This window comes from Pleurodeles waltl, chromosome 4_1, assembly GCF_031143425.1.
Source record: "Pleurodeles waltl isolate 20211129_DDA chromosome 4_1, aPleWal1.hap1.20221129, whole genome shotgun sequence".
NCBI lineage: Eukaryota > Metazoa > Chordata > Amphibia > Caudata > Salamandridae > Pleurodeles > Pleurodeles waltl.
The window spans coordinates 107,804,092-107,826,818 of record NC_090442.1 but is presented as its reverse complement, the minus strand read 5'-3'; the positions used below and the strand labels follow the sequence as shown (position 1 = coordinate 107,826,818).

Below are 22,727 nucleotides of genomic sequence, written 5' to 3'. Positions count from 1 at the left end.
TAACACTTGCATCAGTGTTTTGAGTCTACAGGGGTGGTATTTACCCAAACATGCCAACTTTTTGGAAGAGCAAAATGGGAGATTTTAAGAAAATAATTGAGAATGTATTTCCCCCCACTGACTTCTGTAAAAGCAGAGGCAATTTCAAACGGGAAACAGCTAAAATAAAGCCATTTTTGGCTTCAAAAATCGGGAGCCACCCACCTAAATTGGGTATATTGGTAGAAATGTTTTCCATACCCTGGTGTACGTAGGCTGCCTATAACGAAGCATGTCACGAAAAGCTGTGGGTGAGGCGACCTATCCAAAAATCTTAAGATCTGTTGGAAAAATACTTGAACAGGACTCTATAGGACAACTAAAAAACCCTTTTGGACCTAGGGTTTTGGTGTGCGACGGGGATATGAGTGGGAAGATCGGCGTACGTTTCTCTTCTGTCTCCATATGAGAATCAGTATTTTAGAAAGTAGCCAGTTTGTTCCCAATTACGACAGTGTTTTCATCACTTGAGCACAGAAAGCACGGTAACCCACCGCTCTTCTCGAGCCCAGTACGCATCCCTCCCCGTGCCTCACAGACTAGGGCCTTGTAAGCAGACTGGACCCCAATCACGAGCGGCGCCGCGCCCGGCTAACGATGTCACCAGGACGCGCCGCACGTCGTGACGCACTTCTGCGCGCGCCAGGGGTGCGTCATAGCTGAGCGCGCCCGTGCGCTCCACGTGAACGTCAGGAAGTTGGTGGTGTCGGAAACAGACCTCCGAGGGTGCGCGGAAACCGCGGGTTCAGTGAGCATGGCCGAACACCCCGAGGGAGCGGGGACTCTCCTCCGCAGGAGCCGACGCCTGGGCGGCCGAGCCCCGCGGGACGTTACAGCGGAAGACGGCTCTGTGGCCGACGCGCACAGCGAGGGTGGAGATGGGGCAATTCGGGTTCTGGCTACCGTGGAGGAAGCGGCGGACGCCCAGGGCGGAGGGGATGCGAGGGGCCCTACGGGGGAGACTCCTTTAGTCTCCGAGTCTCCGATGCCACAGGCGCCCAGCAACGAGGGAGGCGGACACCCGGCCGGGGAGAAGAGGGCACCGCCGGAGACAGCCCCGCTCCCCAGCCAGAGACCGCGGCCTGAGAGGAAGGTGCTCCAGGATCCGACGAACATCCCCTCCCACAAGGTGGATGCGACAGTCCCAAAGGGGAAGCCCAAGTCTGGGAGGGTCTGGAAAGATCCAAAGAAAAGGTAACCGCACGGGTTGGCTGCTCTATGTTGTTTTGGGGTAATGTGACGTTTTACTGTTCCTCGTAGGACATCAGAGACATCCGTAGCTCTTCGTCGGTTCAGCCCGGGTCCCAAATTGCACACAGTGCTTAAATTGTTTTGTAAAAAAACAAAAAAATCGCCAGGCCTCTGGCCACGAGACCACTCCAGTAATAGTAACAGCACAGGTGTCACAGTTCGTGCTATTTAAATCCCGTAGAGCTAAACGAATGACTTTAGCGGTAGATAATTCATTTTTATTGCATATATAATTACTCAATTTGCCAGACAGTGCTGCCTTCTGCCAGGCTGTCACGAGCGTCGTCGTTGACAATTAACAGGAGCAGTGGAAAGTGTGCGCTTTCTGATGGCTTGTACCGGGGAGAGTTGGCCTGCTTGTGCTAGAGACCGTAGAATTAATACCCCCTTCCCCGTCTGTAGTTATTTTTAAAACTTAATTTTGCAACATTGGCGCTTCCGTGTAAACTTGTTTTTTCATGAATTGTGCGTAAATCGTAGCTTTTGTGTTCCTGCATAATAACTCAGACTTGAAGTTCTCAATTGACACTTCTTTCGGATTGCATATTTATTTAAATAGAATATGCGACATGGATGACTAAATTGTGTGCCAAGAAAACACAAGTTATGTGGAGTAATGCAGGTGTAATGCACCACATTTTGTGATAGTGTTTCTTCATTAGCTTGTCATTTTGTCACGTTTTAACACTGGGCAAAGTTGCACCTCGTTAGTACTTAGTTAAGCGCTCAAATACAGCAATACAGGTGACCAGTTACCCTTTTATGAAGGGCCTTCCATTGCACGGCATACACGTAGTTGGGTTTTAATAACCTCACCCGTTTTTGGGTTAAAATTGTCAGTTTGTTATGCAGCCGCTAGATGACTTCCTTCTATCGCTTAAAAAAAAAAAGTGATACCTCACCAGCAAAGTGTCTTAGCCCAGAGCGTGACACTGAGTAAAAACACATATTACACCTGCCCGGTGTTCCTCCGCCCCTCCTTCCTACTCTTCAAGCAGTCCCAATCGGTCAGTGCTTATGATGGGCAGAGGATATATTGCCCATGTGTAATATTAGGATTGGCTTCTTCAGGAGTTTTTTTCCTAGGGAGGCCCTCCCACCACTTAAGAAGGCTCATCTATCCTAAAGTCCACTCTTTACTCGCTCTAGTGACTCCTATTGACCTGGCATATTTCTTGTAGATCTAGGGAGTACACTGTTAAAAGACCTACTTTTACACCTCCTTCACTCAGTTTTTAATATTTTTCCCAGGTCAGCTCACGGACACTTCCCTTCAGACACTACGTACATTTGCATTCCAAATTCCGCATTCTATTCCATTTAGGTGAATTGGTTCCTGCAGGGGGTGTTAGTTTGTTCGACAAACATGTTCATTCCTATTTCCAGACTTAATGTCTTTTAACAGAGCCGTGTCCTTGGACCCCCTGGTGAAGAACGCGGGTCCAACTCCAAAAGATCTCCACTTTGCATACTGGCTCCTCGACATAAAATTTGCATTAATATTCACACCTACGTTAAGTACTCATAGTGAGGGACTAGTACGTGTATACTGCTATAAAGGAATCAACATGGTTAAAGTACGCTTTAATGTTCTGATGCTCCTATGATGCACACTAATCAGACTCGCCTAGTGTCAGTTTCCTGTTTCCCCATATGTGTGTCATACCCGTATTTGATTTCCATCCTTGAATGCTTCTTATTCTTAGGTTTTCGGTCATGGTCAAGGACCGCCCTCTCCACACATCATGGGACAAGAAGATGAAGGCCCGTCAGGAGATGCGCCTGGTCAAGGACTTTGCCCGGCAACTTCGGGACGACAAACAGAAAGCTAAAGAGGTTAGCCCATATGTGGTTAGGGGCTGGACACCAGCAGCAGGAATGTCTTGTAAAGATAAAAATATCCAGTTGGATTGTGCATTTGTATCCTGTAATCGTTCCACTTAAGGACTCTATCCCATCAGTTGACCACGAATATAAAGACAGGTACATTTCCTAGGAGACTTAGTGAGCCTGCTACATCCTTCTCTGCTCCCATTAAACAAAGTGTATTTAAATGCAAAATTCCGACTAAAATACATGTGTGTGCTTATCACACAGGAGGAACATGCTAAAATTGTCCTCCTGTGGAGTTACTATTTTGACCTGATTCTTCAAGTGCAAAACGCCGACATGTGGGATGCATTTTTTTTTTTCACAAGGTGTGAATGAACTATGGTTGGGTTTATGCCATTGGCCACAAGTTGCAGAGGTTCCAATCGCATAAACTTGAAGGAATGATATATTTTTTTGTTTGTTTGTTTTGTTGTAACCCATTATTTACAATTTTCTGGGTATTCTGAGTAACAAACAATGATGGAAACCACACCAGTTACACCTCTGTCATTATCATCGTTACATCTAATTGGCAGAAATGCTAGGGTAGAACGGGGTTCCTTGGATGCTGGATAATGCTGGGGTGCACGTACCTCATGGAAATGCCAGTGAAATTGTGTGTGTTTTTTTTTTTTTTTTTTTTACATTGTTTGGGGCATTACGGGCATTTTGGACAACAAAGACTAGAGGCATCAACGTAAGCCACATATCTATAGATTCACATTGTTGCCTGGTTTAAAAAAAAAAAAGTCTGGGTTTCAGTAGGTCTGTGGCAGCTACAGACCCAAACGCTGTAGCCAACCCACCTGGGTTTTGACCCCATTTTGAGTCATGGAAATCCCAGTATGATTTGGGTTTTACCATGCTTTTAACCCGTTCGGGTCTGGTTTGATAGACTTGCAGACATTCAAGGGCCCAGTTTCCTCAGAGGAAGTGAGGGACAGCTAGACGGTAGGGCATCTGCCGTTTTCGACATATTCCAGACTTTTTAGCCCCATAACTTGTGTTTTTTTTTTCCCCCATCCCAAAAAAGTTTGTCATTTGCAGGGTGTACTGTGTAAGAGAATGTAGCTGGGTCCAAAAGCTACACTTATTTTTATACTGGGTCTCTAGTTGTCAGAGATATCAGTGGTTGGTAGTGGTCTCCATGTACTGCAGCAACAGTCCTATAAACTGTGACAATTTTGTTTTTTAGGGATGGTGTGGTTTGTAGTCCTCCTATTATACAGTAACCTCATACTATTCCTGAAAGCGTGCTGCAAAGAGCTGTATTGAACTTGTCCTCTGCAGAAACATGGACTGATGGCATGATTGTGAAACGATAAAACAAACCGTAAAGAAAATCAGACGGATGAAGCCTAATCAGCTGTAAATGAAAGAGAGCACCTAGAGTGAAGTGGAGACATAAGGTTTCCAGTCAGCAGGAACTGGTGATGGAAGGTAGCAGTAGTGCCATGGGGAGGGGGAACTTAGCAATGCTCCGGGTGGTCATCGGTCACCACTGTGAATATATAGAACACCAGGTAGGCTTTACATGGCTGCTGTATGGATCGGTGTGAAACGGAACCATTGCAGTGATATTGGGGCACCACTGTGTAGGGCGAATAGTAAGCCTTCATTTGGGTGTGTTGTGGGATGATGGGCAGTAGGATCCAGACAATACTCTTTAGTCATTGAAGAGTTATAATGACCGATGATTGTTGCTGTTGCAGCTTCTTCAGACTGCCTTTTAAAATAGTTTAATTGGTTTCCTACAACAGCACTGTTTCAAAATCTCCATTTTAACAAGGCACCATTGACACTGTACTTATATATGCGCATTCTGAAACACTTTGAATTATAGTAGCCGCAGTTGTATGGAGACCCAGTATAAAGAAAGTCTGAACTAGCACAGCCACTACTAAGAAAGCAGGCATTTTTTTATTTGATATATTTTTTATGTGCTTTCTGTGTGTTTAGGAGAAGAAGCAGCGGCGAGCTGAGAACTTGAAGAGACGCCTGGAGAACGAAAGAAAAGCAGAAATAGTTCAAGTAGTAAGTGCTTCCTGCCTTTCCACATGTCTGTTACCTCGATCAGTTGTTCAGCAGAAGGTTTTTCATTCTTACTATTCCAAGGTTATAAGACAGCTAAGTAGCATGGCCTCTGTCTGTGGAATGATGAATTCAATGTAAAGATTCCTTTTGGACACTTATTTTTAGGCGTCGCTTCCTTCAAAGCGCATATGGTGTCTAGGAAGCTTACTGTCAGCTTGCACTGGGTTTGGAGCCTGCACATGCTTCACATTCGTTGGCTTCATTGTCACTGTCATTACTTGCTTGCTTATCCATTAGCTTGTGTGGGCTTTACATCCCCTTCTTGCAAATTTGTCCCTTCTCTGGAGCATGGTCGCTCTACATGTCCTTCCGCTACTCAGTTTTTCTTCCTTTTTAGGTTTTGCCTGCACAGCACTTGCAAAATCTCCTGTAATGAAAAGAAAAACTCTACAAGAGCTTGGAGCCAGTCCTTTATTGGATAACTCCCACATCCCGTCTTCCTATTGGGCACCTGCTGCTCCTGGCCTCTAACTTCCTCCTGTGCTTCTAACTTACTCCAAGGAGCTTGATCCAAGTACTGCTTCCTGTAGGGTTTTTCTTTTTTTCTTTTTTCTTTCTCCACATGCACTCTTGGAGTGCCCGTCTCTGGGACTGTGTCCACTCCTTATCCCTTGCCTGCTCCAGTGCTTTCGCCAAAACTCCCCCCCCCCCCCCCCCCCCCCCCCCCCCCCCCACCCACACACACACACTCACACTCACCCTGAAGGTATTGGATCTCTTTATATGAGCACCAGCTACATTAAACAGACATTTTTTTTTTGTGTGTGTGACTTTACTTTTAGATAGAGCACACGAGTGCTTTGACCTGTTGTAAGTATTGTGGGCTTTTTTTTAACAACGCCCATCATGAACAAGTGGCTCGTTGGCTCAACTTTGAAAAATCCTTATCATTGGTAAATTCTTAACGTTTGCCCATCCTTGGGGCAATTTTGTTACTGCCTTGCAGACTGCCCCTGTTACATGGATAATTGCATGATTGCCGATACGTTTGACTGCAAGCAAACTTTTTTGTGTTTTTTGTGTCTCTCCTTCAGGTTCATGCTTATAGGGTCCATGGCTCTTTGAATCGGCTTGCTTACGTCAATTGTTTTACTTTACTTTTTCATTTTTATTTGGCAAGAGAAGTCCAGTTAGGAATTTACAATGCTAATAGCTTTAACTCTAGAAAATGCGAACCCCATTGCATCGCACATGCTTGTTTTAAGCACTGGGGGAGATCACATGATTTGCTTAGGATCATAGAATGTGGAGCCAACGCTGAGACTAACCTTGTTCCCCGAGTCCACAGCTCTTTGCTTTTGATGCAGTATCTGAGTCTTGAGCTGTCTATCCTCTTACAGCATGGCGGGGTCAGGGGGATGCTGCCCCCGTGCACAGGGCCCTGGTTGGCCACTAGCCTTTGAGTAATTTCTGCAGTAATGCAGTCTGCCTCGCTGTCTTGGTGGCACTGCGCCCTACTCGAGGACCAGTGTTAATTTCTCTTGAGCAGAACAGCATCTTGTATCCATGATTACCATTTTCTTTCTCTTCCTGAGTAAACGCTGTTTGTTCTCGGGGTTAAATGATGAATATTTGAGCAGAGCGTGGTGCTCTGGCACAAGGTACAACTGATAGGAGCTTTTAAAATGCAAGGCATGCTAATCCAGATTCGAAATAATTAATTAATTTTACAAACTTTGACTGCTTGAAAATGGTGGGCCACTGGCTGCAATCTGTAGTTTTCTACTTCTTCTTTTGTTTCCCTAGTCCCATCCCACCTCAGTAACATCACATGGTTTCTCACACTGTGGCCACCTCTAACATCCCCCTCCCCCACAATACTGGGCCTGAATGTATGGGGGCACGTTACAAGAGCTCCAGTTACATTAACAATGACACGTTTTAGTTTAAGGCACTGGGGAGATTACATAATTTGGGCAGGATCACGGGATGTTGAGCCGAGACTTTAACCCCGTTCCCTAAATCAGCAGCTCTTTCCGTTATGCCACACCTTTTTATAGTGATCTGCAACATGTAACAAAGCCGATAGATTTTGCTTTGACTTTGCCAATGCTGTTTGTTTAAGCACTCCACAAGAGTGCATTTGTTTTCAAGCTGTCTCCTCGTGTACTTTTCTTCCCCTCCTCCACACTTGCTCTATGACCCAAGTACTTTCCCCCACCCCAGTTTGTGAGGCGCACACCGTTATTTGTTTCTTCCTTGCATTGCTTTGTCTCCTTTGTGTCTCTCCCCCCCCGCCCCCGCTTCATTTTGATCTCACTCGCATGCCTTTCTGTGTTGCTTCCCGCCACCTTAAGCAGTGTTGCTGTTTTTTTTTTTTTGTTTTTTTTTAAATTTGCTGTTCGAAATTGGATTTAAAAAAAAAAAAGTGCCTGGGATATTTTGCAGGCACACATGCCTCATATTCCTACAAAATGACCTGCTTCTCCAACTCCGCTTCAGAGTCTAGGACAGTTTTCCATTCCACAGCTGATAACAGACCCCAACCCTCTTTAGCACGTTGAGGAAGACCTTTAGACTCCGCTATTTACCATTCTGCAACTACAGTAACTTGTGAGAAAATATGAAGAAACAGATAAGCTCAATGAAACGATTCATACTGCGGCGCACTGTGCTGCAAACTACTCAAACCTACCTAAATAAATAAACCCATGTGGGACGTTGGTTAATCTGTGTGAGATTCCACAGAAAGGAATGCGTCGTGGCTCAAAGGGACAGATGCTCATACGGTGATGTGCATCATAAGACTATAAATTCACACCCCACCCCAATCCAATCAGCGGAAACCCAAATGTCTTTAATGGGGCTGTCCGGTCTACTCCTGCAGGTACTTGCGTGTCTTATCTGATTGTGACTGTCGGGTTACCCAAGCAGGCTACAGCTGTTATGGAGACAGCAGCACAAAGCATGTCCATACTGAGACTGAAGTTAGAAAAGATGCTAGGCCTGCCTGCGTCTTATAACCAGACTCCTCTGACTTGTAGGCAGACCCAGACTAAGGGAGCGTGTTGTCCTACTCTATATCAAATCTTTATTGCATGTGGTTCGTCAAAACATTAGTTTTTATCAGAAAGCAAAAAAGTAAATCCAGCAGCGTTTCTGCACATAAATAGCTCATTAATTAAAACTACACTTGACGAGGGAATCTCATAGAAGCCCATTCGAAAAATGTAGCCGCTAATTGGTCATAGGAACATGTGCTGCCAAAATTGTTTCACAAAACAATCGCAAGCTAGTGGTTTATAGACCGTATAAAGAAAAATAAGTTCTTAAAGTGCTGGTTCAAAGAATCAGACAGCAGATTGGTCATTAAGAGATATCCTAAGAAGGGATAGTAACAACTAGGACTGCTTGGGGAATACCAGGGGTGTGTACCGAGTCCCTCCAGGTGGCATGCACTGCAGCCTGTACCATCAATGGAAACGGTGTACCCTTGCCGTCGATTTTGTCCTAGTATAAGACCCATGTTTTGGAAAGAGTCCTGGCCAAAAATACCTGGCTCAAAAGCCATATGGTGCAATTACAAGGACACGTCGTACAGTCGATGGAATCATAGGCCCTGCAGGTGTTGATACAGGGTATGTAGCAGCACGTTATACATCAATCATCACCTGGATCAGATCACTAACCCATATTCAGAGTGCACACCACTAACTTCAGTGCCCACATTGCTTCCAGTGAAGTGAATAACCCACACATTGCCAATGTCGTAAATGAACAAAGATTACTCATTTGATAGACGTCCTGGTGGCAAGGGTAGTTTGGCTAAACCTGTGCTCGGAGTGAGAGCAGAACCCCTGACTGGACTCTAGGCCCATTAAACCTGTTAAGTGCAGAAAAAACAAATTTTATCAGCCGAATATTGTAAACGGTATTATCTGGGTTGAAGCTATAGTTGCCTGCCAAGTGCGGACCCCCAGAATGTTCCACTCCTGCTGTAACCTGGCTTTGTGCTCTTTCAACAGTGCTGGACCGAGGCACACAACATGCTTGAGTAATTCTTCACGCTGGCCGCAGCCCCTGCAGTTGGCCTGATGCTTCAAGGGTGGCCATTCTCCCAACCATGGGGACTCGAATCTTGCCTTCGGATAGAGTATGTACAGGCCAAATAGGGCGAGGGAGATGCTGGCTCGTACGTACCGATGACTGTCCAAGCGCGCTTGCGCATGGATAGTGGATCTACCGGTATGATATAACCAGAGACGGGCACGTTTGTTATTTAATTCCCAGCTTGAATACTGAGTGACTGGTGACTGGTTGCTGGTTCAAAGTTGTTCATGTGCAGGAGGTGCTGACAGTCCTTAAGAAACGTGTAATACATTTGGCTTGAGCCGATTTCGGACAATAGTAGTGCCTCTACGCACCCAGGCCATGCCTCATGCAGCTTGTGACACTGCCCCGACTTCCAGCTGGTTGGGGAGACTCTGTTCCAGCCTAATCTGAGCAGAAGATGAAGATTTTGGTTGCTGGAGGACGCAATTGTATATCCTTATAAGTTAGTTTAGTACACTGCTGTCCTTGCCCGGTAGGATCTCGGTGCCATGGGACATGAAAGGAGGGGGGGGGGGTTATTTTAGCCCTCATTACTTCATGCAGAGAGGGGGCAGGCTGGGGCCCAATGGTAATTTTGATAATTACATGGGGGTGGGGGGGGGAAAAGGGGCCAGAGCCTTTGCTTTGGCTTCCTTTCGTTGTCTTGTGAAGGGTACCCTGACATCAATATATACCCCCAGATACTTACATGATTATGTCACAATCTTGTTGCCATTGTAGTGCCTACCGCCCCTGACGATTTTTCCGTCCCAAATTGTCACTGTGTTCTTCAGGTTGCCCTCCAGGTTGCTTATAACTGTGTATGCGTAGAACTGGTTAAGCAGGTGTGAAAGCCCTACCCCTGTGGAACTAAATAAAGCCAGGTCATCAGCGTTCAGCAGATTACTGATCTTTGAGAGGGTTGGAGGGGGGGTTGACTGTTGATAGAATGAAAATATTGTGATAGGTCAGCAACAAATAAGTTGAAAAGCAGGGGGCTAACATACCTACATACATAGGTGTGTATGTAGCTGGATTATAGGCTTCAGGAGTTTTCAGTGGATTCCCTACTTTAGGTTGGACCAGAGGACCCCCGTGGGATTTGGTCAAATGCCACTTTAAAGTCGACAAAACAGTGCGGCAAAGAGTGTGAAGTTGTTGCCTTGTCGGATTTCGCTATAAAACCTGTTTGATTTCTTAGAATGAGCCCCTCCGACTCCACCCACAGTGATAGATCCTCCAGAAGCAAACTGCCATAGTATTTTGCTTCATTGTCCAGGAGCGCTATTAGCCTGTAGTTACTCAGTTCAGATTGTGAAACCACTTTGAAGATTGGGTGAATTATAAAATCCCACCAAGACCTGGAATTTTTATTCAGTGGTATTAGCACAGCCCTTCCAACTCCAATCCCTGGCTAAGGCATTTAGGATTAGTATTAAACGGTTTAGTTTTGGCTCTTCATTTCTCAAGGTCTGATACAAACATTGATCAGGGAAGAGCACTGCGGTCTCCAATTCCTGATTATTTGTTTTTATTTTTATTCCGAACAGCCTGCTGTCTTGTAACATTGATGTCCCCCTGTAGCTTGGTTGAAGTGTATATAGAAAAGCTGCGCTTTGATTTGCCATACTTGTGCTCTCTGATTGCCGGCTTACAGTGCTCAATGAAACCCATTATCGGGCAGCCAGATTCAGCATGTGTTTCTTGGAGAGCTTATTTGTTCTGGCCATTAAAGAAAGTAATTAAATCAGGAAGCTGTAATTTCTGCGGCAGAGCATTCATGTTCCAGGAGTGCCAGGATAGTGATAGAGGTTTGGGGCATGAGGGTGCCCAAGAAACAATTGTCAGAGCATCTGCACGCCAGCCCCAGACATCCTTTGCCGCTCTGTTACAGACTGTGATGGCGTAGCCCTGAATGTTTTTAGGGTCGAGCCTGCGTTGCATGCGTATCGCAGCAAGACGCTTTAGTTATTAGAAAAGGGCTCGGAGCCCTGTCGACGTCACGCCAGTGTGTTTCATTGGTTCATCGGCTTGCCTAGTAAAATCTGTTTGCTTTCATTAGTGGAAGGCATGCACACGTCATGCCTTTTCCAGTGGTTATCCCTCCTCGAGCGCAGTGACCAAGTACAGAAAACATACTGTTTTCTGTCGGATCGTGGACTACTTTTTCTCCATTTTCCTAGCGCGATTTCGCTTGGCAGAAGTCGCGCGCTTTACACAGTTAATTTCACTTTTTTCGGGTTACATACTTAAAAGCACTTTTGCCGATAGATGAAAAGTTGGGTTAGGAGTTTACAACGCGATCAGCTCTAACATGAGCAAACGCAAGACCTTTTGCATTGCAAATGCTTGTTTAAGATTGAAAATGGTTTCTCCCTGCAGGTTTCTGCTGAAGGGTCTAGTTTGATTAGCAAAAAGGGGGAACCCTTTAACTCAACCCAGCCTAGGGTAAATAAAGCATCAACAAAACAAGCATTGGCGGGTAGAGACAGATTTAACCTAAGTTATAAGCACAGTCTTGAATTCTGTTACTATTGAGTTTATTTCTTACTCAGAATTATTTCAAAACCAATTATAATAGTCAAAAAACGATAAGGAAATTAGAAAAATGAAAAGGCTTGTATACAATACAGTGACTGAAAACACATAACAAATTGTACTTTACTAGGTATAACAATCGACCTACACAAACACAGGACTTATACAATCACGATTAATGATATTACAGGAGGACAGAAACACAAACATGAGCCCTATACATTTAAATAGTGGTCACCATTAACATTTCACATGTAATCCACTTCTGCATGCTAAGGTACTGGGCTTCTGCGTACACTTACTAATCTAGTGTTAAATATTGCTTTCACACTAGTGTATTCTAGTGTACCTACACTCTTTATATTCTCATCAAGTATTTAATAAACCCAGTGCTCTTGCACTCTATAAAGTCAACGCGTTTCGGCCTTTCCATTTAAGGCCTCATCAGGACTGGAAAAGGGCAGAAGGAATTCTAAAAAAAGAAAACCAAAAAGAATTCTTACAAATGTGCCTACCACATGTCATTTATAACCCAATCACCAAAAGTGTATCATACATATATACATCACATCTACAAAATGTTTTTATTTTGTGTTAAAAACTTATTTAAGATCTATCTAAATTCGATAGTGCCCAGGTATTTGTAGTGTGTCCTACTACACCCAGAGAGTCAATTAAATGGCTTAACTGCAGAAAAACATTTTTTTTGAAAAACATTCTAGAGCCCTAATTATTAACATTATCTCTGCTGGATAATTTCTATATTTCTAATATATCTCTACTTAGTTTGCACAATGAAATATAACACATATTTACCTTAGTTCTTGTTGCCCACATCTGGGGAACCGAACTTGTTTAAAATCAATTCCTGTTAAGAGCCGACTGAAGATGCTTCTAGTCGCCTTTCTCTAGTGAAAAAACGAGTGGTCTAATCAGTATATATTTTCTATGGCTATATTTCAAAACTGTCACCGAAATCAGAGCCACTTCATTTGTAAGACTTTCGGCTTACCGTGACCGGCGTCTAAATTGGGAACGCTCGCATTTAGGAACACGTGCAATTTTGAAGCCGTGTTCCGTGCAGCACTCGCTACTCGGCGGCCGGCTGCTCGTGTCCTTAACTGGCGTCTTTCCGTTTACTGTCTGGTTGCCTTGGCGACCCCATAGAATTGTGGGAACTCTAACCCTTCTTAACAAACAACTGAATCCCGGCGGCCATCTTAACACTATTAAACACGTAAATCTTCTGATGATTATAACTACCAGAAGGTAACTAAAATGCATCTTTTAGTGATATGAGGTGGAAAAACTGCTTTACTATCTATATGGCTATTCTAATGTTTCATTTTGTCATAATTGACTGAATTTGCCAAGTTGTCTGAGCTGGTCTATTATTGGGGACTTATATGATTAACACTGCTCTTTTTATGTTCTAGTCGAACACGAGCATTTCATCCTTCTTCACCCTAGCTGCCTAGCATAAATTTAAACCAATTGTCTCGGCAAACACTAAACTGTATGCCCATTGATCTGCTTATATCTCTGATATCACATATCTCAATTTGCGCATTCTTTAATAAAGCAGTAACCCCAACATAATTTATGAATTTCTGGCAATAGTTACCATTTTTACTTAATTAGAGCCCATATTTCATCAGCATTGGCTAATCGTGTTAGTTTTGAAATCTGTTATGATTTTATTAACTGTATCCAACAGTTGCTGGACATTTTGTATCGACTCATCTGTTGATATTTCTTGTTCAAGGGTGGCAATTTCTTTTAGTTCACATTCACTGATCCTTAACGCTGTTTCAACTGATAGTGCTAGCCAATCACGGGAACACTTAGTGCCCACCCCGCTGGCTGGGTTGAGTTAAAGGGTTCCCCCTTTTTGCTAATTGTTCTATGGTACACCTAGTTAGGTGTGAGGGAAAACAGTGAGTAATTCACACAACTCCATGATTTGGAGGAGAAGTTAGTTATAATTGTTGGTCAAAAAAGGACGAAATTAGTGAGGTGATATGACCTAGAGAATAAATCAAACATTGAAGTGTGTCCTCTATATTCTAGATATAGATAATGTCAGACCATCAAACAGTCAGCTACACAGACGAACAAATATCGAAACTTTTGGAATTACCTTCTCTCTTAAGTGGGGAATCGCCACCGAGTGAGACCCCCAAATTGGATAAAATAGAGAGATTGAAGCAGCTTAAAAAGAAAAACACTAGAACCCAATTACATGCACAGGTACTACTTGAACATCTAAAAAATAACACAATCCCATATGGATTACAAGTAAAAAATATTCCTGTAATCTTCACAAGCGACCCTAAATATTTGACACAATTCAGCGGGGTGGGCACTAAGTGTTCCCGTGATTGGCTAGCACTATCAGTTGAAACAGCGTTAAGGATCAGTGAATGTGAACTAAAAGAAATTGCCACCCTTGAACAAGAAATATCAACAGATGAGTCGATACAAAATGTCCAGCAACTGTTGGATACAGTTAATAAAATCATAACAGATTTCAAAACTAACACGATTAGCCAATGCTGATGAAATATGGGCTCTAATTAAGTAAAAATGGTAACTATTGCCAGAAATTCATAAATTATGTTGGGGTTACTGCTTTATTAAAGAATGCGCAAATTGAGATATGTGATATCAGAGATATAAGCAGATCAATGGGCATACAGTTTAGTGTTTGCCGAGACAATTGGTTTAAATTTATGCTAGGCAGCTAGGGTGAAGAAGGATGAAATGCTCGTGTTCGACTAGAACATAAAAAGAGCAGTGTTAATCATATAAGTCCCCAATAATAGACCAGCTCAGACAACTTGGCAAATTCAGTCAATTATGACAAAATGAAACATTAGAATAGCCATATAGATAGTAAAGCAGTTTTTCCACCTCATATCACTAAAAGATGCATTTTAGTTACCTTCTGGTAGTTATAATCATCAGAAGATTTACGTGTTTAATAGTGTTAAGATGGCCGCCGGGATTCAGTTGTTTGTTAAGAAGGGTTAGAGTTCCCACAATTCTATGGGGTCGCCAAGGCAACCAGACAGTAAACGGAAAGACGCCAGTTAAGGACACGAGCAGCCGGCCGCCGAGTAGCGAGTGCTGCACGGAACACGGCTTCAAAATTGCACGTGTTCCTAAATGCGAGCGTTCCCAATTTAGACGCCGGTCACGGTAAGCCGAAAGTCTTACAAATGAAGTGGCTCTGATTTCGGTGACAGTTTTGAAATACAGCCATAGAAAATATATACTGATTAGACCACTCGTTTTTTCACTAGAGAAAGGCGACTAGAAGCATCTTCAGTCGGCTCTTAACAGGAATTGATTTTAAACAAGTTCGGTTCCCCAGATGTGGGCAACAAGAACTAAGGTAAATATGTGTTATATTTCATTGTGCAAACTAAGTAGAGATATATTAGAAATATAGAAATTATCCAGCAGAGATAATGTTAATAATTAGGGCTCTAGAATGTTTTTCAAAAAAAATGTTTTTCTGCAGTTAAGCCATTTAATTGACTCTCTGGGTGTAGTAGGACACACTACAAATACCTGGGCACTATCGAATTTAGATAGATCTTAAATAAGTTTTTAACACAAAATAAAAACATTTTGTAGATGTGATGTATATATGTATGATACACTTTTGGTGATTGGGTTATAAATGACATGTGGTAGGCACATTTGTAAGAATTCTTTTTGGTTTTCTTTTTTTAGAATTCCTTCTGCCCTTTTCCAGTCCTGATGAGGCCTTAAATGGAAAGGCCGAAACGCGTTGACTTTATAGAGTGCAAGAGCACTGGGTTTATTAAATACTTGATGAGAATATAAAGAGTGTAGGTACACTAGAATACACTAGTGTGAAAGCAATATTTAACACTAGATTAGTAAGTGTACGCAGAAGCCCAGTACCTTAGCATGCAGAAGTGGATTACATGTGAAATGTTAATGGTGACCACTATTTAAATGTATAGGGCTCATGTTTGTGTTTCTGTCCTCCTGTAATATCATTAATCGTGATTGTATAAGTCCTGTGTTTGTGTAGGTCGATTGTTATACCTAGTAAAGTACAATTTGTTATGTGTTTTCAGTCACTGTATTGTATACAAGCCTTTTCATTTTTCTAATTTCCTTATCGTTTTTTGACTATTATAATTGGTTTTGAAATAATTCTGAGTAAGAAATAAACTCAATAGTAACAGAATTCAAGACTGTGCTTATAACTTAGGTTAAATCTGTCTCTACCCGCCAATGCTTGTTTTGTTGAAGGGTCTAGTTTGGCCAGGACGACTGGATAACCAGTCACCTTGAAAGGGCTGATCTTAATACCCCACACATTAATTAATTACCTCCAATCCGGACAGTACAGACTGAGCCACAGTGGACGAAACCAATGTTACTAATGTAACTTTGGAGGTTTGGAAGGCAGGGTGGTCTGGGGGGGACATTCCATTGAAGCGATGTCACAGGATTCCAAGCCACTTAATCCAGGGATAGATTTCAGTAACATTAGGACATTCACACCCCCCCCCCCCCCCCCCCCCCCACTCCTCTATTTAAAAGGTTGTGGGGGCCTTGTGAGTGGTGTTCTGGAATGAACAACCTTTTAGTGTTAAGAGATGGTTATGAGCCTTCCTGCTGTTGGCCACATGGTCTGGATTGATCTTGAGCTACCTGAGATGAAACAGGTGATATTCCCTGTTTATGCTCCTTCAGTAAGGTAAAAGAGGGGAACCGGTTGTTGTAAGCTAATTCTGGTTGGGGATTCATAGGTCCCGAACTCATTATGACAAGATTGATATTGGCCAGGGAGGAGGTCCTAAGTTAATCTGCAGGCGCAGGGAGCTCTTGATTTCTATTGACCAGAGTGGCGGGCTTAGATTGATCAACAAGAGTCTTGATTGGGCAACTGCCCTTGATCACTTTGGCCCACACAAATGGTGTTTTGGTGTTACAGTTCCTGGATCTGCGTCCTGGTGTCTCATAGTTGTCTGCTTGTTACCATGGGTGTCTGGAGATGTTGGTACTGGCAGATGCTAAACCGTTGGGGTGAATCTGTAGCAAATTGTGCCATGACTGAGGGGAGACCACGTTAGTCCTCTTTGGATCGGCCATTGACTGTTCTTTTGTTCACGGGGAGCGGATTGTGCACGGTAGCAGAAGTCCTGTTGCTTGTCTTGCTTTGCTGTTTCCAGAGTCTGTTTTTTCCTCTTTCTGAGGGAGTGTAATGGTTGGGGCTCATCTGCTACTGATTCTCTGGGAACTGACTTTACCACAGAGGTATGAGCTTCCGCTGTTAGCGATGCCTCTGCTGGCTCATGATTTACAATTACTAAGTGTTTGTATTACTGGGTAGGTGAGACAGTAATAAGTCATCTGAGTCATTTTTCCCCAATAGATCTATCTGCGCCAGCACATGTCCGAGGGGTGGCCACATTGGTGGTTACTGGAAAACTAGGGGATTTCAAATCCCAGACCAGAACTAGTAAACACATTAGAAGGAGCCCTATTGTGGGCCATGCTCATTTGTTGTAAAGTCGCACGTTTAGGTGCTGACTAGAGGTGCCAGAGAGACTCTTGATTTCAGACAAGACAGTGTTGAGAAACCGAGAAGAAAACAGGCTGTCTATGATAGAACAACAGCAAACCAATTGTGCATTCAACTGAGCACTAAGGATCAGTTGGTTTCGATTGTCAATTTTGTTATCTATTCCTACTGTGAAAAACAGCTAGCGAATTCAGAAGGTCAACTTGTACATCCAGCTTGTCCGAATGATAATTTAAGGTGGACAGTGGATTGAAATCTTGAAGCCAGATTGTGCTGGGGGAAGCAGTCATACCTGAGGCAGTATTATCTTGCGGACCAGAGGTTTGAAGATTCTTCAAGGAAAAAGGACAGTTCCAGGAGAGATTGACCATTTTGGTCTGTACCTCCTGGCCTATGGACGAGATTTCCTGAGTCCTTGCAGGTGACAGCGGGATTATATTTCCTGCTGGAGCCCGTGTCCTTTGGGATGGTGGCACTATAGGTCCTTACTTCCTGCATTGGGCCAGGATGGGAAGGAGCTACTAAATTTGGATGATCTCTGATTAGAGGGCCTTGCATGCCCTGGTGAGAGGACTCCTCAGCAGGAGGAGCAACCTCAGGGGAAACAGGTGGGAGATCTCTTGGTGTGGCTGTTAGTTTTAGGTTATGAGAGGGTGTATCTATGGCCCTTTGGGGAGAGGGCTGTTGATCAAACTGCTGGGTTATGGTTGTTAAAGCCTGCTCAACTAATTCTTTCTTGAATGCTACTGGCTGTGTATCAGAATCCCTGTCAATCAAGCTATTGAGCCAGGGGCAAGTGTATTGTAGTCTGGAATTTGAGCAATGAGGGGCTTCGTTTGGCTGTGCTGGGCAAGAAGTCCCAGAGGGTTGTCACACCCGGGACCTGAGGTGCCTTCTATTCTACTGGTGCGCAGAGAAGAAACCAGCAGAACAGGCTCAGTCTTTGGGTGGTTCAGAGTATTTGGAGTTTATAGTGGCAGTCTCCAATGCAGGTGTTTTGGACAGTGTAGGTGGCTACATACATTTTCGGCTGGGCTCCAAAGCTAGCGGCCTTCTGCGATTTGACATGCCTTGTCATATGGGGCTGAGGGGAGTGTTTGGTGGGTAGGGTTGAAGTGGGGTAGCTCAGTCCTGAAGCATTTAACGGGGGGGGGGAATGCTCACACCCAGTTACTTGCTTGTTTGGCACTGCAGGCTCTTACAGCCCCACCTCTCCTCCCCGCTGGCATGACTTCCACTGGATGGAAGGGCAGGGGCACGAGCATGCCGGCATCTAATGGCTAATTAGGTAGTGATAAGGTTCTTTATCTTAAAAGTAGGTTCGATGCTGCCTGGTTACATATAGTGCAGCCTAACATTTCACTGAGATGGAAGGCTGGTTGATAGTGGAGACCACCCAGCATGCAACCTGCACCAGCCTGAGCAATGGAGAAGCACTGTCTGCTTCCGTGCTGCAGAGTCCAAATATTCACCAATCATATGATCCCGTACCAACTTTAACAAAACTGAAGCCACACTTGTCTAAGTGACTCGTGCTGCAGGAGCTGTCGGACTAACCTGTTCATAAAGCAACAGCACTTCCAATTCAAACCTCGTCCAGTCCCAGGGAAGGGCAAGGTACTGTGCCGAAGGAAGGGTCAAGTGCTTATGAGGCCACCAATGCTCATCATCCACATTGGTCCCCCTCCCCAAGGGGAAAAAGATTTTACATGTTATTTACCAATCTATCTTCAGTTGGTAAATAAAAAGGAAAAAAGCATCTGTATGCCTACGCCTACAGAATGACTTTAGTGGCTCAGTCAGAGTTTTTTGTTTTATATTCGACTTCAGCTATGCTGTACAGCATTGGGGTGCTGTACAACATCACTAGAAACCGTTAGAGCCAACGGGCTCAAAAGACGAGACCTGTTGGTTTTGCCAATGCTTGTCATGTTGTCTTTTCGTCGGCTCCTGTCTACCTCATATTCTAATTTCCACGTCCTTGATATGCTCTCTTCCATTCATATTTTTACTTCTGCCTATTTTGCATCTTTTTTACTTTCTTTCTCTGTTTCGCCTGAGCACCATGACTTATTCTTCTCTGGGTCTGTATGCCTAGTGTCTTTCTCATTTGCCCGTTTCCACATCTCTTCCTTTTGTTTGTTCTCCCTTGTGGCCAATCTCCATTCCCTCTTTCATAGGCATGCCCTCTGTGCTGTCTTCATCCTTCCTCAGCTGTTTGCTGTAAAACAGCAGTTTACCTCACCATATACTATTCCAAGTGCTACAGGATAAAGCTACACTTTTTCAGTATCGCCAGAAAAATTTATAAGAGTCTATGAGGTGAAATTGTCAGTCGGGCTTCTGTGAGGGGGGCCTACATCATAACTGCAAGCTACTGGGAGTGTTTTGTCTTCCTCCTTGGAGCCCTTTTTATTGAAGATTGGTAACTAAGTTCTTTGCCTGTCTTGTTTTGCAATGAATTGGCCAGCAGGCCGTTACCTTCAGGCAGCTGGGTGAGTGGATGGTGAGACTTAGAATTTATATTTAAATCGCCAGGCTGTATGGTAGTTTTTTTTGGAAGTGTTTTTTTTGTTTTTGTTTTTAGAAGTTCCAGTTGATGTTGGTGTTGTGGATTATCTCCGTTTGTAAAAACAAAGTGCCTGATTCCAGTGCAAAATCACAGATTGTCACTTTGAGGCATTACATTTCATTAGTGCTAAGCTTGCCCTTGCCTGTTCATGGCAGCATTACATTTGAGCTCTAGTCCACAAGAATGTGTATTGTGAATAATACTCTTCCACCCGGTTACCTTGTCGCTAGCTCTCTTGCAGTCTTGTGTTTGAGCTGCTGATTCATCTACGTTGATCTTGTTGGTTTGTAGGCCCTCTTGTATCAAACACACTCTTCATGCCTCTTTCCCACTCCTGTGTTGGTATCCCATCTCCATGAAACATTTTGCAGCATCAGTTATTCATACATATCCCTGTTTCCTCTGCCCTTTTTAGATCACAAATCCTGCGAAGCTCAAACGAGCTAAGAAGAAGCAGCTCCGACGTATCGAGAAGCGAGACACATTGGCTTTGCTTCAGAGTCGTGACGGCGCACACAAGAAGGGTGCAAGCAAAAAGAAACCCAAAGACATGGAAAAGCCTGTGGGAGAGGCAGAGCCATGCACAAGCTGACTGCTGTGACTTCGGAGGGGACATTCACACTTTCCTTGCCCACGCCCCCGATGGTGCATATATTGTGTGTGATTCAGATTGATGTCCTTCAGGAGTAGTTTTAACCCTCTTATAGAGGTGTGAAAATTTTGCCAGTATTAACTGGTGATATGCAGAAAGATTTCAATATTAAATGTTATATTAATTCTACACTGTTCATTTTGTTATTTGTAGATGGTTTACACCAGTGCATTGCCCAGTAGCAGTAGATGCATTGTATCGAAAGAGCAACATTAAAACGGCCGAGACTGAGGGGGTGTTATAGGTCAAACATGATGTACCATGTTAGAAGTAGGATTTGCTGGGCCTGGTGCTATCTGCAGTATTGGATAGCTGATTTGCTTTCAGGTGCATTCACAGATAGAGATATATATATATATATATATATATATATATATATATATATATATATATATATATATATATATATATATATATATATATATATATATAATGTTTGATGGCTTGTGTAGCTGCAGATACACATGCTGTGCATTATCCTGCCATCTAGTGTTGGGCTCGGAGTGTTACAAGTTGTTTTTCCTCGAAGAAGTCTTTTCGAGTCATGGGACCGAGGGACTTCTCCCTTTCGGCTCCATTGCGCATTGGTGCGTCGACTCCATCTTAGATTGTTTTCTTTCCGCCATCGGGTTCGGACGTGTTCCTCTTCGCTCCGTATTTCGAATAGGGAAAGTTAGCTAATCGAATTCAACTGTATTGTTTGCGCTCGGTACCGGTTCAGTGTTAGTACATTGACACCGATTATAGAAGCACTCCGGCGGCCCTTCGGGGCTTCCACTCTTCAGCGGGGCCTGGTCGGCCCGACCGCGTCCATCGTTGAAACTCATGGACCGGACCCCCTTCCACTTTTGCCGGAATTGCCACGCCTAGTATCCTTACACAGACCAACACTTGGTCTGTAATCTGTGTCTATCACCGGAACACAGGGAGGATACTTGCGAGGCCTGTCGGGCATTTCGATTGAAGAAGGCCCTACGCGATCGAAGAGCCAGAAGACTTCAGATGCCGTCGACACTGGCCGAACAGATCGACATTGAGGAAGAGGAGAGAATCTCCATTCAAGAATTGGACTCGGACGACTCCGAAAGTGAGCAACCGAAGGCACCGCAAAAAACTGTGAGTAAACCTGCCCCGGCCAACACTCACTCCAAGATTATAAAGGCCAAGGGGATGCCACCGCCAACAGGCCATGGCTTAACCCGAAAACACAGTGACCAACCATCAGCACCGAAAAAGGCCTCCCAACAGCCGAAGACACCTGACTCCGGTCGAGATACCGGCTCCGAACCATCTCGGCACCGAGAGTTCGACACACCCAATGTAAAAAAAAAAAAAAAAAAGGGTTTCCTCTGAGCCGAAAAAGACTGTTTCGAAACCTTCGGTGTCGACAAAGGCAGCCTCGGAGCCAAAAATAGGCTCCTACACAGAAGAGCACGGACTTTCCAGCCAAATGCAAGAGCACATATTTGAGCAGGAATTAAGTATGGGAGAGCCAGACCATATTCAAAGGAGGCTGCACATCCAGAAAGAGGCTGGTAAAATTCAAACTCTTCCTCCAATAAAAAGAAAGCTAGCATTTCAGGAGTCGGAAATGCAGCCAAAGGCAAAGGTGGCAAGAGACCAAACACCACTACCAAGGTTTTTGCCACAGCCCTCTCCACTGCACTCACCACAGCTGTCCCCGGTAACAACACCCCCAAAGCAGTCACCAACTCACACGGGGATGACACAGGATGACCCGGATGCATGGGACTTATATGATGCACCGGTCTCCGACAACAGTCCCGATTGTTACCCGGCAAGGCCGTCACCTCCAGAGGACAGCAGGTGTTGTCATGGGCAGCTACTTTCCACAATGTAGCAATGCATGCGGAGCCAATAGAAGATGACTTCTTATTTAACACCTTGGCATCCACCCACAGCTCTTATCAAAGCTTGACAATGCTCCCAAGCATGCTCAAGCATGCCAAACAGGTGTTCCAGGACCCAGTGAAAGGCAGAGCTATCACGCCTAGGGTGGAGGAAAAAATATAAACCTCCCCCCAACGGACCCTGTGTTTATAACACAGCAACTAACACCAGATTCGGTGGTCGTTGGAGCGGCC

The 22,727-nt window shown here is 44.1% G+C and overlaps 1 protein-coding gene across 1 annotated transcript; it reads left to right on the top strand.

Moving 5' to 3' along the window:
* The first annotated feature begins 673 nt into the window (after positions 1-673).
* LOC138287427 (coiled-coil domain-containing protein 86-like) lies at positions 674-20,751 on the top strand. Its single transcript, XM_069227848.1, has 4 exons — positions 674-1,233; positions 2,997-3,126; positions 5,122-5,196; positions 20,386-20,751. Exons 1-4 carry the CDS (start codon positions 794-796, stop codon positions 20,560-20,562), a joined length of 822 nt encoding a protein of 273 aa, XP_069083949.1. The 5' UTR covers positions 674-793; the 3' UTR covers positions 20,563-20,751.
* Positions 20,752-22,727: the final 1,976 nt, after the last annotated feature.

What these genes read in the sequence shown, in the direction of transcription:
- LOC138287427 (XM_069227848.1), top strand. Translation starts at nt 794, where the DNA reads ATGGCCGAACACCCCGAGGGAGCGGGGACTCTCCTCCGCAGGAGCCGA. An exon ending in TGGAAAGATCCAAAGAAAAG is followed by an intron (nt 1,234 to 2,996) that starts GTAACCGCACGG and finishes TCTTATTCTTAG; the next exon opens with GTTTTCGGTCATGGTCAAGG. An exon ending in ACAAACAGAAAGCTAAAGAG is followed by an intron (nt 3,127 to 5,121) that starts GTTAGCCCATAT and finishes CTGTGTGTTTAG; the next exon opens with GAGAAGAAGCAGCGGCGAGC.